Genomic DNA, 21,242 nt, shown 5'->3' with positions numbered 1-21,242 from the left:
CTGAAGCTGATCAATTTCCTTAACACATTAGCTCTTCAGAATGTATTATTCCAAAGGCAGTGGTGTACAGTAACTGAGGACAGAGATTGGGGAAGACTGGGAAATCAGCTATGGTTAACTGCTACCCAGGCTTGGCCTTCCCTGGATCTGTGACATCTCAGAAATTACATGCAAAATTCTATTTACATAAGGAAGAGTTTTCATCTGATTTAACTTATTCAAATTCCTGCTACTTCTCCCTATTTCCTTTTAGAACTGGATAGGAGAACAGTGGGAGGTAAAGGGAGAAAAAAAGCAAAGCTCTTTTAGTGTTAATCAGCTCTTACCTGCCCAGGGCCACAGGTTCCTCACTCACCTCCCTTTCTCCTTTCTACTTCAATAAAACAAAGCACTCTAAATTTTTGGTTCAACAATATGGCTGAACATAAACTAATTCCTAGAATATGAATATAAAATATTATCCAGCAACATCTGGAAAGAATACAGAATCTTTGATTCTTTTGTTTCCTTTGCTTTGTTTTGTTTTGATGGTACTGGGGATTGAACCCAGGGACCTTCTACCACTAAACTACATGGCTGCAGTTTTCTCCTCCTCCTCCTCCTCCTCCTCCTCCTCCTCCTCCTCCTCCTCCTCCTCCTCCTCTTCTCCTTCTCCCCCTCCTCTTCCCCCTCCTCATCCTCTTTCCCCTCTTGGATCCTCCTCCTCCTTCTCTTCCTCCTTGTCCTCCTCCTCCACCTTCTTCTATTTAATTTTGAGGCAGGATCTAGCCTTTAACTGGTGATCCTCCTTTCTTGGACTCCTGAGTTGCTGGGTTTATAGGCATGTGCCACCAATTCCAGCTAATTCTTTTATTTCTTGAGTTACTTTTTCTCCAAAAGCATATATTTTCCCCCCTATATATCTTTAACTTTCACTTCTGCAATTTTCAAAAAGAGTTTGAAGCAGAACATAAATTCATAATTTAGTCACAAAACTCTAGCGTTTTTCTGATGATGGGGGCATAGTCTAAATGTTTTCTTTGAATGGAGAACTATTTTCTTTATAGGTATTTATATATCCTTCTTACAATTTAAAGTACCAGGAGTTACTTAATTATCATTTGTGGTGGTAAGAGAGAGAGTGAATATTATATACAAAATTGTGTAGAAAGAATAATAACTGATTAAATAACTGATATTACTGAATTTAATCACATTTTCTGATGAGAATAAGGCCACGGTAGCTTAAGTAATTTGTCCCATGTCCTCCAGGTGAAAATAAGGACTAGAATCCATATCCAGCTCTGACTAACTCCCCTGACCCCCAAGCCCAGCCATACTCTTCCTCTTGTATTTTTCAATTCTACTGAAGCTTATCTGTGACCTCCATTTAAAAAGTCCTTCCTTGGGCTGGAAGTATAACTCCATGGTAGAGCATCTGCCCTGCATGTGTGAGACCCTGAGTTACATCCTTTATGCCCACCTCCCCCACGCCACCCACACCCCACCCCCCTGCAAAAGTCCCTCCTGTGATACCAGTGTTGAGGACCAGGTTCGAGTCCTGTTCCCCTGCTGTTGAAGACTAAACAGCAGAGAAATACCCAGGCAAGTGCAAACAGTTTTATTTAAAGGATAGAACAGAGAGACAGAGAGAGGCAGAAGAAGGGTCCAAGTTGGTGCCCCAGGGAGTGGGATGTCCTGCCCCTTTTATATATTTCAGATTTCCTTTCTTCTCCTGTACCCTCCTGCTCTTATCAGATCTGAAAGTGAGAACAAAGCAGCCCAGGGACACAGGAAGGAAAGGGGTTCAGGAGCAGCCCTGGGGTGTTCATTAACTACTCTTTTCACGGAGGAACAATTCCCTGGAGGAGGTAACCTTGCCAACAGGTAGGGAGGAGGGGAAGTATCCTGAAGGTATTAGCATTTTATTTCCCTGATCCTATCATTCATTGCTGTCTTTTTTCAGCCCTCCACCACTTCCTCCAGGCACTTGATACAGAGGGACAGAGTTAGCTGCCCTGGAAGAAAGCTGGTGCTAAATTTTGGTGTATTCCAAAGGATTCCTCCTGTAGAGTGGTTCTGTAAGCTGACAGGAGATGAGCTACACAGAAGGTCTGTTTGATATGGGATGTTTCATGTCCTTTGAACTTGATAGGGGACAAACAGATGAGAATGGTGGGAACAAGAGGTTAAGGGAATAATTCTATAAAATGGATCCACTTTACATGGGCCCACACATGCTTTCTTTTCCAAGAAGCAATCTACCTGCAGCCCTGCCTGGCTACGTAGACAGGATATGCCACATTCCTCAGCAAAGTACCTTCTATCTGCAGGAGAACAGGAGCCCCAAAATAACATGGATAAGAGAAACCAAAGTTACCTGAAGGGGAAAACTTTTGTGACCCTTTTCATAGACCAGATCCCAAAACTCAGATAGATAAGGGTAATTCCTCCTAGCCATAAAATCTGTAAGAATTTATCAAATCTGTAAATCTATAGTTAAGAATCCAATTAGAACTGGTTAGAATGGGCCAAAGTGACCTAAAGTTGTCATGGCAGTGGGTACTTGAAAGTTTGATGTCCTCTTGCTGTCAGTCAAAAGTCAAGAGGTGGACTTGGGCAGGATTCTCTGGAGTCACCAATAAAATTAGAGTACAGGATAGGCAAACTGTCCCTCTCTTCTCTGAGAGAACCCTCTCTACCTTGAGAGTGTCCCCTTCCCCTTTTCCTCTCTCTTCAATAAACTCATTGCCTGTCACTCTGAGTGACATGTCTGAAATCTTTCTGACTTGGTTACAAGAATCAGGGTTTGAAGGTGGTTCTTTGACCTGTCTCATTTTCCCAGAAGGCCCCAGTCCTGTAACAAAAGGACCATTCTCTTGAGATTGCAATATATATTTAGTAGAAAATATGAAAAACAAACCGATGAAAATATGAAAAACAAACCGATTAAAATCTGAATCTTGGAAAATAGTCAATTAGAATTGGGATGTGAGATGAATTTCACCCATCATAGTAAAGTGTCGTTCCAAATTTTTCCTCTCTTTTTTTCTTTCCTTTGTACTGGGGATTGAACTCAGGGGCATTCTACCACTGAGCCACCTCCCCAGCCCTTTTTATATTTTTATTTTGAGATAGGGTCTTGCTAAGTTTCTTAGAGTAACTTCTAAGTTTTTGTGGCTGGACCCAAACTTAGGATCCTCCTGCCTCAACTTCCCAATTCACTGGGATTATAGGTGGAGGATTTTTTCTTTTTATCACTTTAGGTTTTTTGCAAACTTCATGTGATACTTTAGCAAAGGACAAAAATCCATCTTGCTAAAGAGAAGAAATGAGTAACATCTTGGATGACATATCTGAAACTCCTGGCGCAGTGTGTGGTCTAAGTCTAGAACTAAATTAAGTATCAGTTCCTCTTTTGTTCCCTCAAGAGATGTGCAGTCAATAGAATTTTGAGGGAAGTTGTTAATCTGAGTTCTGTGTATGTATAAAGCCTGCAGTATTTTTAATGATGTGGTAGAATATTTAGTTGGGAAGGCCCTGAGAGATCATCTCTGGTTCTGATTGCTCTTTAACTAACATTAAAATCTGATCCGAAGGCTCAATTCATCAGAATTCTATTGACATGAGACTGAACAACAGGAAAATTTTTAAGAAAACCAATGGATGACCAAGATGTTTAAATAAACATGAAAATATTCAGAGGGCATCCATTACTTTTTTTTTTCTTTTTGGTACTGAGGATTGAACTCAGGGGTGTTTTACAGCTGAGTTACATCCCCATCCCTTTTAATTTTTTAAAGTTTTTTTATTTTGAGACATGTCTCACTAAATTACTGAGACTGGCCTCAAACTTGTATGCTTCCTCTCTCAGCCTCCCAAATCACTGGGATTACAGGTTTACACCACTGAGCCTGGCCTGTTCCTTTCATTCTCCATCATCTAATCTCTAGACCTGGATGGTAGTGACTATAGTCAGAAAGACAAGGCACTTGAAGCACTGAAATCAGAAAACAAATCTAAGTTGCACTTACTAAGACAGGACTGGGAATTCATATTTTTAGAAAGTGTTCTAACGAGATTAAGCCTTGATTAACCAGAGAACTCAGTGAATCCAAATATGCTCTTTGGGACCTAGCATGCATTTCATCTGTACTCGGAGTCCAGTAAATGTGTGTTTATCCCCTAAGGATTGTGGTTAAGATTGCAGAAGTTCTCTAAGCCACTGCAATGTTTTGCGTCCTGCCTAGCATTCCCTCACTGCCTTTCTTCACCTTTCTTGCACGAAAAGAGATCTGGGGTGACAGGAAATGTGGCTGTTCATCTGACATTGCATGGCGTCTTCTTTATTTGCCCTTCATGTCTGCCACAGCCTCTGATGCTGGAACAGCCGAGTTACATTTTGTGAATGTTTTTATTTCACAGAAGACACACGTGATGGCAGTAGGCTTCTGATGATTTAAAGGTTTGATGGGTGCAGCTGTCTGGTAGCTCTTTGTCTTCCACAATCTTTTGCCTAGAAAAAGGAATTCTAATGTGTTTTAATCATGCTGACCAGCAAGGGTCAGGGATTCCTTCACTTGGGTTTGTGTCTCTGGTTGTGTATATTCATACCTTCCTTTAAAGGTAGGTTTTATTTCTGCTTATCTCCTATAACCTTTTAGCTTCGTGTATTTACTCTTTTTCTCGTTGTGCTTGAATAAGCAGATATGAACGATTCTAGGTAAATATATAAAGTGTCTGTATAGGAAGCAACGCTGTTATAACTGCTGATTAATCTGGTATTGATTAGTTCAGTTTAACTTGTCAGAGGAGATTTTGGAGAGGTGGGATGGGGAGCACAATGCTGTAAATCATTTTATTTTATTTTTCTAATTAAAATATAATAAGAACCATACAGTCTTCTATCTTTCTCTGCTGTGGATGTATTCTACTCATGGAATTGTAGGTATATTTAATATGTTTTTCAAAATGGTGATTTATTTGTTAGCTGATGATATTACTCAATCTATGAACCTTTCCATTTTGTAGGTACTTATTTTCATTTTGGAAAATAGGTCACTTGATTATGCTGAAATATTATCCTAAGAATAAAATTATTCATTTTCAAAGTTAAAACTTAGAACTGCTGCTGAGCTGAGCAAAATCACATTTCCAGGTGCTGTTGGGTTTGCAGGGATTTGCTCTCCAACACTGATGGAGGGTTTACTTAAAATGTGTCAAAGGAGAGAAAATAGGTAACGAGGAGGATTTTTTTTTTAATTGTTGTCTTACAAAGAAATATTTTTATCATTGTTAGTTACTATAGTAAAAGTGACATTTAAAATTTCCCTCTCCTGTCAAAACCCTCAGTGTTTCAGGGTTTCCAATGCATTTTCCATACCTCTCTTCTCTTGTGGTAATGTAATAATAGTTAGTCAGCTGTCTGTTTTTGCCTGATGAACTTTTCCAACCCTTTCAGTTTTATTTTATTTATTCTTTCAAGGTACAAATCTCTTCAGAAAACTTGTGAAATTTCAGATGTCCAATTTGGATTCTGTAAGGAGAAATGTATTTAAATGGGGTTTTAATGGAATAAATTATGTCAAGTGATAGCATCGACTTACCTTTAATGCATTAACTTATCTTGGAAAAGTACAGAGACACGGGTCACTATTGTCTTGAATTTAATGACTGAAAATGCTATCAAAAAACCTAGTTTTGAATTATTCTTAAAACATTTTAACTAGATTTGCTTTACAAAACTTGTGTTCTTAAAATCTCCCAAATTATTGAATTTCAAATTTGGTTTTCAGAAGGAGATGGCTTGTGAAGACCTTAATGAAGTGCCTATGTCAGTCTGCTTGATGGAGTTTCCCCACCTAAACATCTTGTTGGCTGTAGACACAGATGTCAGTATTTTAGATGCGAAAGGGCAGGGCAGGGCTTTCCCTCCCTTGCCGGAAAGCTTCTAGCTCCACTGGTAGGACTATAAGTTCGGTTCAGCAACATAAACAGAAAGGCCAAGCCTCCTGTCTGTCTATCCTTCAGTGTTTGTGGTGCATTGGACTTTAAAAGTGTTCTTCCCAACATTATTTTCTTTGATGTTGCCCTAGTTCTGGGATGTAGGCATAATTAATATTGTCTCCATCCTCAAGGGAAGCAGCCGAGGCTAAAGGGCGGGGTTCAGTGGGCACCCTGAGAGAGTGTGCAGGTGGAGCTGGTGACGGTGATGGGGCGTGGTTGGTGGGCACAATGCACTCCTGGAGGGACCTGGTGACCGAAACGCCCCTGGCACCTCCCTAGGGCCAACACTGGCTCTGAGTCCCTAACTCTTCCCTCTCTGGCCATGCAGGCTGTGCAGGATGTGCATCTGAGGAGAGACTCTTCCACAAACTGTTTTCTCGTTATAACCGGTTCATCCGGCCCGTGGAAAACGTTTCCGATCCTGTCACCGTGTATTTTGAAGTGTCCATCACACAGTTGGCCAACGTGGTGAGTGTCAGGCATTTGCCGCGTGTTCCTCTGGAGGCTCTGACTCCGATGTCAGAGAAGTCCCCACATTGGAGGGGACACTTTCTTCAGTAATGCTCTACTTGTTCACCTTAGATGGTGATTTTCTGGAACTGCTTTTGAGACCAGTTTACGAAACAAAGAAGTGGAGGGAAGTTGAAGGAGAATTAGAAGAGCTGTACTTACCATGGATTGGGCTGTTGTAAATACAGAACTGAGCTGCATCTAGAGTCTGGGTGGCCCACTCACTGTACAGCATTGCTTCAAATCCCTGGTTAATGAGTCCTTTCAGGTCATTGTTCTGAAGATGGTGGGAGGTAACACTGAAAGCAGAGTTTGGCTACTAGTATCAAAGTTTTTTATTGTTTTTTTAGGCACTGCTTAAATACAAGATGATTTTTTTTCCTTATATAATGGAAATCTGAAATTTTGCAGTCTAGGAGTTTAGCATCAGGTGGCTTCATGATGTGAGCAATTGTGTATTCAGTTGCCCAGGTTATGCACTGCACAACTCCAGGGGATGTCACTTACATGGGCTATGATGATAAGAGCATAAGCCAAATATGGTAACAGTGACCAAGGTTCCTTCTATCTTTTTATTTCACTGTCTTTTGCATGTGACTTCTTCCCCTAGTGTTGCCTCATGTTCCAAGATAACTGCTGTCTTTCCTCTTATCACATTCATATTTTGGGCAAGAAGCAGGAGGAAGGGAGAAAAGGGTTAAAGGGGCACATACCAGACATTTGTGACCTCTTCAGGGAGCTTTCTTAGAAGTCCTCCCCGCAGCTTCTGCTTTCTGTCTTCATTCCCTCTTGTTGCCAGAGAAAGTTGGGAAAATAGCTTTTTTAAACTGAAATTTTACTGTTTGAAATAATTTGATTAAACCCACTTATAAGAAATAATAGAGAAATTCCTTATGATTTGCCCATTTTCACTGACTAATCTCTCCTCCATTTCTAAATCAGTGTCATTACAAGAACATTACATAGGCCTGGGTTGTGGCTCAGTAGTGAGTGCTCGTCTACCATGCATGAGGTGCTGGGTTTGATCCTCAGTAACACATAAAAATAAAGACATTGTGTCCATCTAAAACTAAAAAATAAATATTAAAAAAAAAACATTACATATACATAGAATATGTTGACTTGCAGCCTTGGCTCTTTTGCTTAGCGTTATCTAAGTGTTGAGTGTATCAACGGTGTGTTCCTCACTGAGTAGTGTCCCATGGTACTGATGTACCAGAGTTCATTTAACCATTTGCTTGTTGAAGAACATTTGGGCTGATTCTAGTTCTTTGGTTTATTATGAGTAAATCTGCTATGAACATTTGTGTAAAGGTTTTTGCATAAACATGAATCTTCATATCTCTAGGATTAATACCCAGGGGTACTGCATGGCTGAGTCACATGAGCCCCCAACTAGACCTTAAAGATGCAGACAGCTCTATGTGAAAGTACATTTGTTGCCATGCAACCTGACCTTGATCACAAAGTCTTCTATCTTTCAGGGCAGGAGAATGTCTACTGTCCCCCCTCACAGAGATCCATAGCCAGTGTTCCTTATGGCTTGGCAGATCTGAAATGGCAAACTTCAACCCCTGGTAAAATTAGTAGCCTGCTTGGCCTTGTGGATCCATGTCTCTGAGTCTATTGCTGTGGATCCAGTATATTGGAAATTGTGACTCAAAACTTGCAATACAGCTGGAGCGTCACTTAATTCATTTTCCTCAGAAAGAAATGGATGATGGTCCCAAGGATGTGAGATGGTATCCTGGGTCTCTGGTCTCCTCCAGGGGGGCTGTCTGATTACAGGGCACATGTTCATTGGTGGAGACTGGAACTGGATGGAGACTATGGCTTTCCAGGCGAGCTTCTGATCTAAATCGGTTGACACCTCTGAGGGTGTCCTTACCTCCACACACCAGCTCCATACTGAGGAAGTGTAGCAGGGGAGAAAGGGCTACTGCTAGAAGGGTATTATCAACTGATTTTAGCTCCCAGGACACAGTGTAGAACACTAGTTCAGAGAGGAAGCAGGCTTCAAAAGATGGTTGAAGTTTATGCCAGTTACCTCTAAGAACTTCCAGAAACCGAGACTGCATAACTTGTCTTTTCTTGACTGACATCTCATGGATTTATTGACATGACTCCTGCTAACCTCTGCAGATTGCAAAGTGACCCCTATATGATCAGAATGCATTGACTTTAGGCTTGGGTCACTGTGAAACAATGCTGGCCACCGCCTGGCTAGTTCTATGTTTTCTGGGATCAATAGGAAACCATGAATGTAACTGTTTTTGCTGATCTTTTTAAACCTTTGGACTTATCATGGCTTGACAACCCATTTGAAGGAGGAAACTTGCCTCTCTAGGAAAGGCAGTAGAGAGCATGAAATAAAAGAGTAGAAAACTGCAGAGTGCAGAGTGGCCCGGGGAACCAGGGCAGAATGGTGTCTGAGCCTCAGCGCAGCGCCCTGAGCCTCAGTGGAGTTCATTTAGTCTAGAGGGTTCTTAGGTGCCTTGGGAAGCTGGGTTGGCTGAGCAAGTCTTGGGAATCAACTGCTGGCCACTATCAACAGTCCTTGGACTACTGTGATATAAAATTACCCGTGATTCCAGATGAATCTTTGGTAACTTTCACACTGAGAGTTGGTAGCCACTTAGAAACCCATTATACTGAGGATATTGACCTGGAATGCTTTCCCTCCAAATAGCCTCATTTAAGAATCTGCTTAGACATTACTTCCTCAGGGAAGGCTTCTTTGGCCATCTTGTATAAAATAGATATATGTGTGTGCGTGTACCTGCACATGGACTACTCTATGAGAGTTATCTATTCATAGGACTTATCTTTATGTCATATTATATATTGTGTGTGTGTGTAAATTTTATATTTCCCCAACTCCCAGCTAAGACACATGAAATCAGGACATTTTCCCATGTTACTTCTCTATTCCCAGTATTTACATAGCACATAATAGTTACTCAATAAAAAATTTGTTTCATGAGTGATTGAAGGGGTGGATTGGGTAGGGAAAGGGAATATGTAGTAGGTGGGTAGCAGATTCCAGCTGGGAAACTCCATGGTGAGCTGAGGCTGATTTTTTGGTAGATACTGAGGTAAAAGCAAGGACCTGGGTTTGGGTATCTGTATCCTCTGCAATGCTTTCTCTCCCTCTTTTCCAAGACTCTCTCTCCTCTTCTTCTTTTTTTCCTTTAATGGAGTCAGAAACCTTTATGGGTTATGGTGAGCAGAAAGACTTCAGAGAGAAGGTGAGACCTAAATCAGCATAGACCAATTAAAGCCGCATTTCCTTTAAAGACCACAGCGTTGGGACCAGTTGTGGAAATATTGCATTTCTGGCTGCATGCTAAATAAATTTTGTTGTTGTTGTTGTTTGTTTTTGATATTTATTTTTTAGTTGTAATTGGACACAATACCTTTATTTTACTTATTTTTATTTGGTGCTGAGGATCAAACCCAGGGCCTTGCACGTGCTAGGCAAGCACTCTACTGCTAAGCCACAATCCCAGCCCAATAAATGTTTTTTTTAAATATTGCTTTTTTAGTCTTCTTGCTTTCCTTCATTAGCAAGAATCACTCAGATTCATCTCTCTTTAGTTGTGATTCTTGCTATAAGATCTATCTCTATTAGCAAGTACATGTGAAGCTAAAAATATGATTTCTTTTTCCCAGGATGAAGTAAACCAGATCATGGAAACCAATTTGTGGCTACGTCACGTATGTTTCTCTCTCTTTGAACTGTGGTCCTCACATGTCCACTCAATAATATCAGATGGATAGAACCCACTGGCATGACCTCTTTCCATGCCCGTCTTATGACAGACATATCCTTCAGCTGACTTGATGTAGGCTTCACAGGTGCAGAAACCTAGTGACAAATGTCTCTCTGACATAGAGACTTTCTGTTTTCTGCTTTCTAATCTCCTATTTTTAACTGGGGCTTCAGATTCTGATGCTTGCTCACTCCTTGATCTCTGCTGCCCCAGGCCTGGAGAGGTCAGTAGCTGAGATCCCTACCGGCTGACTCTATCAGTTATAGTCTCCTCACTTAAAAAAACTTGAGAACTTTACACAGATTTGGAAACAAACTCATCATCACCACAGTTTTAATATTAGAAATGGGTTACTACTAAAGTTTGACTATAGTTCATGGGACATGGAAGTCCAGCCTATAACCTCAACCAGCTAACTAACAATTAATAGAAAGTTATCTAGTTAAATATTGTCCCCAAAATCAACTCAACTATTTAGCCCCCTATTCCCCCATGTATATAATTTCCCAACTTTTGCTAGAAACTCTGCACTCTTCAAATAATAATTTATTTTTTTAAAAAAAATCTGTTGATCCAACATAAAGTTAGCATTGGAAGATAGTTATTTAAAATTTTTTAAATTATTTTTATTCATTTCAGATCTGGAATGATTATAAATTGCGCTGGGATCCAATGGAATATGATGGCATTGAGACTATTCGTGTTCCAGCAGATAAGATTTGGAAGCCTGACATTGTTCTCTATAACAAGTATGGGTGTCTGACAGTCATGGTCTCTTTCCCAAGTTACTTTGGGCACATGCCAGTCCACAGGGAGTCGTATTGATGTGTTTGGTTTATTTTACAGTGCTGTTGGTGATTTCCAAATCGAAGGCAAGACAAAAGCCCTTCTTAAATACAACGGCATGATCACCTGGACCCCACCAGCTATTTTTAAGAGTTCCTGTCCTATGGATATCACCTTCTTCCCTTTTGATCATCAAAATTGTTCCCTGAAGTTTGGTTCCTGGACATACGATAAAGCTGAAATTGATCTTCTAATCGTTGGCTCTAAAGTAGACATGAATGACTTTTGGGAAAACAGTGAATGGGAAATTGTTGATGCCTCTGGCTACAAGCATGACATAAAATACAACTGTTGCGAAGAGATATACACAGACATAACCTATTCCTTCTACATTCGGAGACTGCCAATGTTTTACACCATTAATCTGATCATCCCCTGTCTCTTTATTTCATTTCTGACTGTGTTGGTCTTTTACCTTCCTTCAGACTGTGGTGAAAAAGTGACACTTTGCATCTCAGTTCTGCTTTCCCTGACTGTGTTTTTGCTGGTCATTACAGAAACCATCCCATCCACCTCTCTTGTGATCCCACTGGTGGGTGAGTATCTGCTGTTCACCATGATCTTTGTCACACTATCCATTGTGGTGACCGTGTTTGTGTTAAACATACACTATCGCACCCCTACAACACACACCATGCCCAAATGGGTGAAGACAATTTTCCTCCAGCTGTTTCCACAGATCTTGATGATGAGGCGGCCTCTGGACAAGATGAAGGAAAAAAGTCCCAAGCAAAATCCCGAAGGTCTTTCAGGTAAGCCTGTCAAGGTCAGGTTTGCTAATCGCAGAGAACCTAAACTTCTGAAGGAATGCTGCCACTGTCATAAGTCAAGTGGGGCAGCCACCAGCAAGAGAAGATTAAGTCATCAGCCTTCACAATGGGCAACAGAGAATTTGGAGCACTCTCCTGAAGTTGAAGATGTGATTGATAGTGTGCAATTCATAGCAGAAAATATGAAGAGCCACAATGAAACAAAGGAGGTAAATGCACATCTCCTCTCATTTAAAGACTTAGATCCTCAGTGTGAGTTGTGTTTGTAAGAGAGTCGGGCAGCTTTGTTATTATGCAGTTACTGGTGGACTGACCTAGGGGTCAGAGCAAATCTCCAAGTGGTGGGAGAAGGTGTGTGAGCTCCAGTGTTCAGCAACTCCAATCCCGCTTGTTCTACTTGAGATGGATTGAATGAGCCTTGGGGATATTTTTAGTTTCCACATATTCTGCTTCTGGTGCCCAGAGTCTAACTATAGAAGCACAGAGCCTTCCCTCATTCTCCAAGGAGAGAGCTCAAGGAAATCATGCCAGTTTTCCACTCCATAAGGATGACGAGCTAAGGGCAGCTGAAAACTTGTGCAGGCATCTGGGTTTATTTTACATGACAGATGCTGGCATCCATATCTCTTAGTGAAAGGATATTGTGAGAGCTAATGTGCACCCCGTGGGTGCAGGGGCAGATACTAGGAATGCCTGCTATCTAGGGTAAAAAGTCTGGAAAAACTCACCTTCGGGTGGCACTTTGTAAAATCTAGGAGAGAGAGAGAGTTCCTGTTGACTTAATTGCCACCAGGAAGGGCTCTCAAGACACAGCTGCAGAGACTTTGCAGTTTGAAAAGCTGCTCTTCCTGCTCAGAGGGTCCTCAACAGTATCTCATGGCTTCCACTCCCCCCACTGCATGCTTCACACCCACTCCCCAGGCTTGCCATGGGGTCAGTGGTGCCAACAACAAGAGTTGAGCTATCTAGCAGCTGCTTCTTGGGAGTGTTCCCTGTAGTCGGGAAAAATCTTTTGTGACCTACGGATTCCTGGCTCACCAGGTCTTCTGCATACTCTCTAGCCAGCTCCACGAGGTACCCATGGAGACACATCCACCCTCTTCAGAAAAAACAAAATTTCTTTCATTTTTTTGGGGGGTGAGGGGTGGTAACCAGGGATGGAACTCAGGGGCACTAGTCCACTGAGCCACAACCCCAGCCCTCAAAACAAAATTTCTTATAGGTACTACTTAGAAGGCATGGGTTAACCAAAATGCCACCAACATTTGTTTTTAAAAGTACTGGGCAAATCTTTGAAAAAGAAAACGTTATGGAGCCGGGCGTGATGGCATACGCCTATAATCCCAGCAGCTTGGGAGGCTGAAGCAGAAGGATCATGAGTTCAAAGCCAGACTCAGCAATGGCGAGGTGCTATTGGTGAGACCCTATCTCTAAATAAAAAAATACAAAATGGGGCTGGGGAACTGGCTCAGTGGTTGAGTGCCTCTGAGCTAGTTCAATCCCCAGTACCAAAAAAAAAAAAAAAAAAACTTATGAAACAGAACATGCTTCCTTATGATTTTTATTTTTAAAAATAGCTTTGACTTTTTGTTTGTATTTCAGGTAGAAGATGACTGGAAATACGTGGCCATGGTGGTAGACAGAATATTTCTTTGGATATTTATAATTGTCTGTGTGTTTGGAACCGCGGGACTATTTCTACAGCCGCTATTTGTGAACACAGGAAAATCTTAACATGTCTTTTCTCTTAGAAACTCACAGACTCTATATTTGTTCTGTATTCCTTACCATAGGAAAGGCCAAGTCCCCCATCTATTGAAACTGAAGACTACCTGGAAAAAAGAGGAGTATATTGCAAATTTAGGGGTTGAAATGTAGCACAGGGGAGTACATTAAGATGTTTTATTACACACTAAAGCTCACAACTGGCAGCACCCATAAACTAACAGTGTCAGGTCAGCTTCTCTTGTCTATACACATTGGTTTTCCAGGGACATGAATAACATGTGGTCAAACCATGTAGTAAACATAAAGCCACACTGAAAAGAGATTCTGTTGTATCTCCAAAGTTTATGCTGTTGATTAGTATAATGACACATGAGATGTGAAATGCTGATCCTTTGACCTTGTTGACATTTGCAACACTTGTGAACTCTCGCATCCTTGCTTTCTTGTGCATGTCCATGTAATATAGTTCACACGCTTCAGCATTATTTGACACACAAATTGGTTAAAGGCAATAGATAAGAGTTTATCTTAGCAGACTCTGTTTAATTAACATTTGGTTTAGTAAGCTTTCTGTTATGTGACAAAGTACCTGAGATAATCAGCTTAAATGGAAGAAAAATTTATTTTGGCTCATGGTTTCAGAGGTTTTAGTACATGGTCACCTGGCCCTGTTGCCTCTGGGCCTATGAGACACTACATCATGGTGGAAGCATCTTGTGGAGGAGGCCTGCTTACCTCATGGAATCTGCAAAGCAAAGAGAAAGAGAAGGGCTGAGGTTCCCAAATCTTCTTCAGGGGTATGCCCCCAGTGACCTAACTTTCTCCCTCTGGGCCCCACCACCTAAAATTCCATAATCTCCAAATAATGCTGAGGACCAAGTCTTTAACATGAGCCTTTGAAGGACATACCAGATCCAAGCCATAGCAGTGTTGACCTGTTCAACTCTGAGATAGGCATTGCCAGGATTAAAAAAAAAAAAAAAAAAAAAAAGAGGCTCCTTTCCCCCAAGACCTTACAGCTATTTCAGAAAAGTCAGATATACAAAGCTCTGCAGGATCAGATATTGGCAAATATCACCAGAGCAATCAAAACAGGGGGACCGGATGTGGTTGACTGGAAAAACCTGGAACAACTCCTGTTGTGTGTCAAATAAAAATGGTGTTTTTATAGTCTTTTCTCATCAACACTTTCCATTTGTCCATTGTGCAGAGGTTGAAAATAAAGTTATTTCTTCTGTAAGAAATTATAGTCTTATACTTTTTGGAGCAATTACTTTTCTTACAGGCAGAACCTTGCAAATTCTGTTTTATTCCACTTGAATTATTTCTTGTATAAATATTATTATAGCAATTTTAAAGATCTGTTTTAAAGCAGAAAATAATATATCTACTCTAACAGAGGAACGAATGCCATTTGGCTTTTCCCCTTCTATTCTTTGTCCATATGCATAGATGATTCTATATTTCAATTTTACCTTTCAATGTCACTTCCTCAAATAATATTATCAACATTTCATTCATGATATTACACAGTCTTGAAGTATCATTTTTGTGACAGCATACTCACAAAAACCAACCCAACAGATTCTAAAAGTAGAATGATTTTACTACCACTCTGTGAATTCTTCCTTGTCTGTTTTCTATTAGAGGTACCATGTAATATGCCAGGCAGAGGTTTTGAATCGGAATTATTCTATTTTAAATTATTTTTACTCCCTCCATCTGTGCGCTTATACCTATATTTTGTCTTCCTGTAGTCAAAAGAAAAAATTACAACCATTTCAGTTTAAATATTTAAATATCTTAATTGGTTTTTGTTTGAAATTCTAGAATCAGATAACACCTCATTTCACAAAATAGAATAGAATAGAATTAATTAGCCAAGCAGAGGAGGCTAATTTTATAGATAGAAAAAGACTGAGGAAATCAGAAATAGAGAAGGGGAAAAAAAGCAGATTGATCATTTCAAAGTTATTTTTCTTGTAAAGTGTAAAGCGAAGGGGCTTCCCTATTGTGAGGTCTAACACTGGCCTGTTTGGGGATTCAATTATTATTTCTCAGTCTCCTGATTTCATGAAATGTCAAGTAAGCACTTCAGTTTCAGTTCGGCCATGTGGAACTTTAGCACAAGTGACTCCATTTTGGTTTGACCTGTTGGACCTTAAGCAGAAGCTCAGTACAAACCAATGGCCTCCTATAAATCTTATTGACCACTATCTCCACAGAGTTGGTTACTCAGTACTTTATTTTTTTACCATTAAGTCAAATCACCATTTAATTTTACTAAAAACTTTTAAATTGTAGTAAAACTCTCACAACATAATTTACCATTTTAACTAATTTTAAGAATATAGTCCAGTGGTATTAAATTTATACCCACTGTTTTGCAACTATCACCACCATCTGTCTCTAGGACACTTGTGTCTTGTAAATCCAAACTCTGTACCTATCAAACAATAACTCCCTGTTGTTATTGTTTTGCCCCCAGTTATTGGCAACCACCATCTACTTTTCATTTCTATGGATTTCACTATTCTAGGTAATTCCTTTAAGTGGAAACATGGATTATTTATCTGTTTGTGACAGGCTTATCCATTAGCATAACATCTTCAAGGTTGACCCATTTATGGTGTGGCATGTGTCAGGATGTCTTTTTCAGTATGAATCATATTTTGTTAAATGCACATACCACACTTTATGAATCCATCGGTGGATGCTTGAATTTCGTCTAACTTTTGGCTATTGTGAATAATGTTGCTATGTATATGGGCTTAGAAATATCTCTTCAAGTCCCTGTTTTCAATTCTTTGTGGTACAAACTACAAAGTGAAATTACTAGATTACATGGTTATTCTATTTTCAACTTTTTGAGGAAACATCATACTAATTTTTACCATAGCTGCACCATTTTATATTTCCTCCAACAGTTCACAGGTTTCCAATTTTTGTGTATCTTTTGCCAATACTTTTTTTTAATATTTATTTTTTAGTTTTAGATGGACACAATATTTTCATTTTATTTTTGTGTGGTGCTGAGGATCGAACCCAGTGCCTCACGCATGCCAGGCAAGTGCACTACCACTTGAGCCACATCCCAAGCCCAATACTTTTTTTTAATTTAAAATTTATTTTTTGCAGTAGCCATCCTGATGGAAATGGGGTGACATCTCATTGTGGTTTTTATTTGCATTTCACTAATGATTAGTGATGCTGAGCATCTTTACATGTGCTTATTTGCTATTTCATGTGCTTATTTCTGTATATCTGCTTTGAAAAAATGTCTACTCAAGTCCTTTATCCATTTTTTAATTGGATTGTTTGGGGTTTCTTTTTAATTGTTGTTGTTAAATTATATGGGTGTTTTTATATAGTCAGTAGATTCATTCCCTATCAGATATAAAGACAAGAATTTTGGGCTGGGGATATAGCTCAGTTGGCAGAGTGTTTGCCTTGCATGTACAAGGCCCTGGGTTCAATCCCCAGCACCGCAAAAAAAGAAAAAAAAAGAATTTTAAGAATTGCATTGTAGGAAAGTAGGAAGAATTTGCTTCCAGCCGTGAGCAAGAAAACTCCATCCTGACTTCTTAATACCTGAACACTCTAATGCTTGAATATACCTGGGTTTTCCAGTCCAGGTCAGAAGTTTCTTGGAACTCCCAGAATAAACAAACCAGGAACACATTTAAAAAAGAAATGAAATAATATGTGAGAAAAGGGGAGTTAAGGCATTTGTTTAGAAGAATTATTGAAAGATTAGATTGAAAATTTGTAAAGGGATGTGAAAGGGTAAAACATTAAAGATATTTTTGTTAGTTGAAATTTTTGCCTTTTATAATTTATTTAAAATTCTTTTATGGGGCTGAGGTTGTGGCTCAGTGGTAGAGCGCTAGCCTAGCGCATTCGAGGCACTGAGTCCAGTCCTGAGCACCACATAAAATAAATAAATAAAATAAAGGTATTGTGTCTAATTTCAACTTAAAAATTAAAAAAAAATAAAATTCTTTTACGATTTCAACATCAACATTCATGTGTATACATCTGTGAATGAGTGTGTTCACATACCAATGCGTACACATCAGGAAGTGTCTATGTACTTAAACTATAAAATCAATGACCTTTAGACATGTAACACAACTTGCAGATTATTTAACCCAATTCTTTTTTTTTTTTTTTTTGTACCAGAGAATGAACCCAGGGATGCTTAACCACTAAGCCACATCCCCAGTCCTTTTTTATATTTTACTTAGAGACAGAGTCTCACTGAGATGTTTAGCACCTCACTTATCTGCTGAGGCTGGCTTTGAACTCACAATCCTTCTGCCTCAGGCTCCTGAGTTGCTGGGATTACAGGTGTGAACCCAACTGTTTTTTAATTCTTTACTCTCAAGAGGTAAGTTGGCTTGCTCATGATCACATAGCTAAAGAGCAACAAATTCAACAGTAGAACATAATCTCCTGACTTTTAAACCATCGCTCATGAGATGGAACCAGAAGAAAATAAGAACTCAATTGAGAGGGCTCATGTCTTCCCTTTCCAGCCCCAAGGGACCAGAGAACATCTATTTGGGATGTCCTCAACAGCCCCAACCTTCTCCAGGGTTTAAGGTGCACCTCTTGTGTGTCATGAGAGGACAAAGCAATAGTAACGGATACTACATGTGATACATACCCATTTCTTCCCTCTTTGACTTTGGAATTACTATCTCAATGCTTCTGTAGTACTCAGCTGCTATAGATTGTTTCTGTCCTCACACTTGTGTTAAAATTGTAACTTCCAATAATGTGGTATTAGGAGGTGGGACCTTAGGGAGGAAATTAGGTCATGAATGGATTACTGCCCTTATAAAAGAGACTCTGGAGAGCTTTCTTACCCCCACTGTGTGAGAATGCAGGGAGAAGATGACCATCTACGAATCAGAAAGTGACTGGACCCTGATCAAATACCAGAGCTGATAGTCACTTGATCTTGGACTTCCAAATTTATGAGAAATAAATTTCTGTTGTTTATAAGTCATCTAGTCTATGATATTTTTGTTATAACAGACTACACGTACATATACACTTTCTAGATGGTGTTTGGAAATGTCTAAAAGGGCATTTTTGGCTATTGCAATGAGTAGGGATGCTATTGTCACTCAGGGCCCCCTGCCTGGGGGCTAACAATAAAAATAACCCTGTATTGTGTGGATAAGACAATGTAGAATTTTCCTTTGAAATAACCCCAAGACTCCCCTGTGAAACAACGGACCTGGCTTAAGGTCCCACATTCAACTACTACACCTTCACTGAGCACTTTCTGGTGGCAGGATTATCTATCCTGCTAGAGTAAAAAAGGATGGATCCCTCCCCACTCCTTTTTGTCACCCTGAGGGTAGAATTTTACAGATGAAGAGGACCTTCATCTATAAATCAGATATGATTATAGCACTTTTTTCATGAGGCTGTTTTTAGAAGGTTTTCTGAGCAATTGTTAATCCTTCTATTATTTCCCCTTGAATTCTGCAACCTTCTGGCCTCACTGGAACTCCTCTGGCTCAGGCCATCCTTGTACATTCTGGTGGGCAAGTCTAGTTCTACGACAGGCTGTTCTGACTGCCCGCCAGTGGTTAAACCTGCCCAGAGCTATAGAAATCTACATCAGTGGATAGATTGCTGCTCTTTTCTAGATTTCCCAAAGCTAAGATTGTGTCCATGAGTCAAACATGTTATATTACTTTTGTTTTCATAATTACCTTATTGACAAACTGAAAAGAAAGTCTTAATACAAAGAAGAAATACATGCCAGGTTAAACAGAAGCCATAGTCATCCTGGCTGATAAATGAATGAATTTGTTTTAACACATAATAGGAAGTGCTTCAGAGAAAGAATTTTAACACAATCAAAAGATCCAACCCATGGGCTGGGATTGTGGCACAGTGGGAGAGTGCTTGCCTAGCATGTGTAAAGCCCTGGGTTCTATCCTCAGCACCACATAAAGATAAATAAATAAAGGTATTGTATCCATCTACAACTAAAAAATATTTTTAAAAAAGATCCAACCCAGCATAGAATCGAAATAATGACTATTGGGAAATCATAGTGTTCCATTGTGGCTCATTAGACACCATCTTTAAAGTGAATGAGAAATAGGTAAGAGTCTTTATAATGTAGCTATGTGCCATGACCACAGGCTGTGTACAAAATTTTATAGCAGAAAGACCAGACTATCATTTCTTTAATCCAGTAATTAATCTTATCACTAATGTATGCAATAACCAGATAGAATTAGGTACAATACAAACTCCACATTATCATCTCTGATGTATTCTTGCCAAAATTATTGAACTAGAATTATAGTTTGGAATTATAGTTTGGGTTACAAGAGTCTCTTTCAGATTACAGGAAAGATAGGAGACAGAGGAACAAGCTAAATGACACCAGAGGCAAGCAAGTAGAGAAATCCCCAAAGCAAGACATTCTTGAGATCCACTCTTTTCAACAAGTCAGTACCAAATAAGTGATCAAAATAGAGTTAAGAGGCAGGACAATGTTGTTCTGACTTGAATCTTATTTTATTCTTTCCATATTTTTTATTTGTGCATTATAGTTGTATACAATGATGGAATTTGTTGTTACATACTCATATATGCACACAATTTAATGATATGATTTGGCCAGTATCATTCCCCAGCACTTGAATCCTATTTTAGACCAGTTAACTTTAAAATCAAGATTTTTTTTTAGACAGGGAAACTTAAATTTAGAATTATTGATTTTATTAACTATATTGTTATTTTAATTTTTTTCTTTCTTTTTTTGCAGTATTAGGGACTGAACCCAGGGGTGTTTCCCCACCCTGCTATATCTCCAGCCCTGTTCATGTTTTATTTTAAGACAGGGTCTTGCTGAGTTGAAGAGACTGTCCTCAAATTTTAGATCCTCTTGCTTCACCCTCCTAGTTGCTGAGATTATAGTATGTACCACTGCACCTAGTTGAAATATTTTTTAATATAAGAAAATGTTTTTCTAAAGTGCATATTAAAATATATACACACAGAGCTAGAAATGTTGGGAGGGGCTGAACAAGAGCACAAATTTGTCTCTATTTTAGACAATCCAATTCAAAGATTCTGGTACTGTTTTAATTAAAAAATATTAATTAAGCCTTGATTATGTGCTCATCTTAAATCTAATGACATGTTAGCGATATAATGGAGGACATGCTGGCATAGCTAAGGAAATAAAGGTTCACTTCATAAAATACTAAAGAATCATCATGTTCTAACCATACAGTATAGACTGAAAAGTTCACAAGCTTCCAGAAACACTCAGTGTGGGCCATGTGTTTTGTAAAGGCTTCACAGGGAGGTGGGGTGGGGTGAGGTGAACAGCGATCTGAAGGATGAGAATTTAGGAAGCTCTCATGTGTCCCTGTGTGTGCCTATGCATGTGTGCCCTGCATGCTCACATGTGTGGTAGAGATTAATATAGAAGCATCTACTTGGGATCAGTTGGCAAATTTTGCCCATAGATTTTCCTTGCTATAAATATTTGAAATTAAAATTTCTATGCTTTAATGTTACCTTTTTTTTATTTTTTATTGGTTGTTCAAAACATTACAAAGCTCATGATGTATCATCTTTCATACAT

The 21,242-nt window shown here is 39.4% G+C and overlaps 1 protein-coding gene across 2 annotated transcripts; it reads left to right on the top strand.

Annotated features, from left to right (window-relative positions):
- Window positions 1-4,526: 4,526 nt before the first annotated feature.
- CHRNA6 (cholinergic receptor nicotinic alpha 6 subunit) lies at window positions 4,527-13,618 on the top strand (the record flags this gene model as incomplete). 2 transcript variants are annotated; one of them, XM_081269417.1, is made up of 6 exons in its annotated part: window positions 4,527-4,605; window positions 6,314-6,453; window positions 10,168-10,212; window positions 10,908-11,017; window positions 11,115-12,093; window positions 13,487-13,618. In XM_081269417.1, the coding sequence occupies 6 exons, from the start codon at window positions 4,527-4,529 to the stop codon at window positions 13,616-13,618; spliced, it is 1,485 nt and encodes a 494-aa protein (XP_081125543.1). The 2 variants fall into 2 exon arrangements, with proteins under 2 accessions (XP_081125543.1, XP_081125544.1); XM_081269418.1 differs by lacking the exon at window positions 10,168-10,212.
- Window positions 13,619-21,242: the final 7,624 nt, after the last annotated feature.

This window comes from Spermophilus citellus (assembly GCF_964194105.1).
Source record: "Spermophilus citellus genome assembly, chromosome: 16".
Lineage (NCBI taxonomy): Eukaryota > Metazoa > Chordata > Mammalia > Rodentia > Sciuridae > Spermophilus > Spermophilus citellus.
The sequence above is the reverse complement of the archived record's forward strand: the minus strand, read 5'-3'. Positions and strand labels throughout refer to the sequence as shown.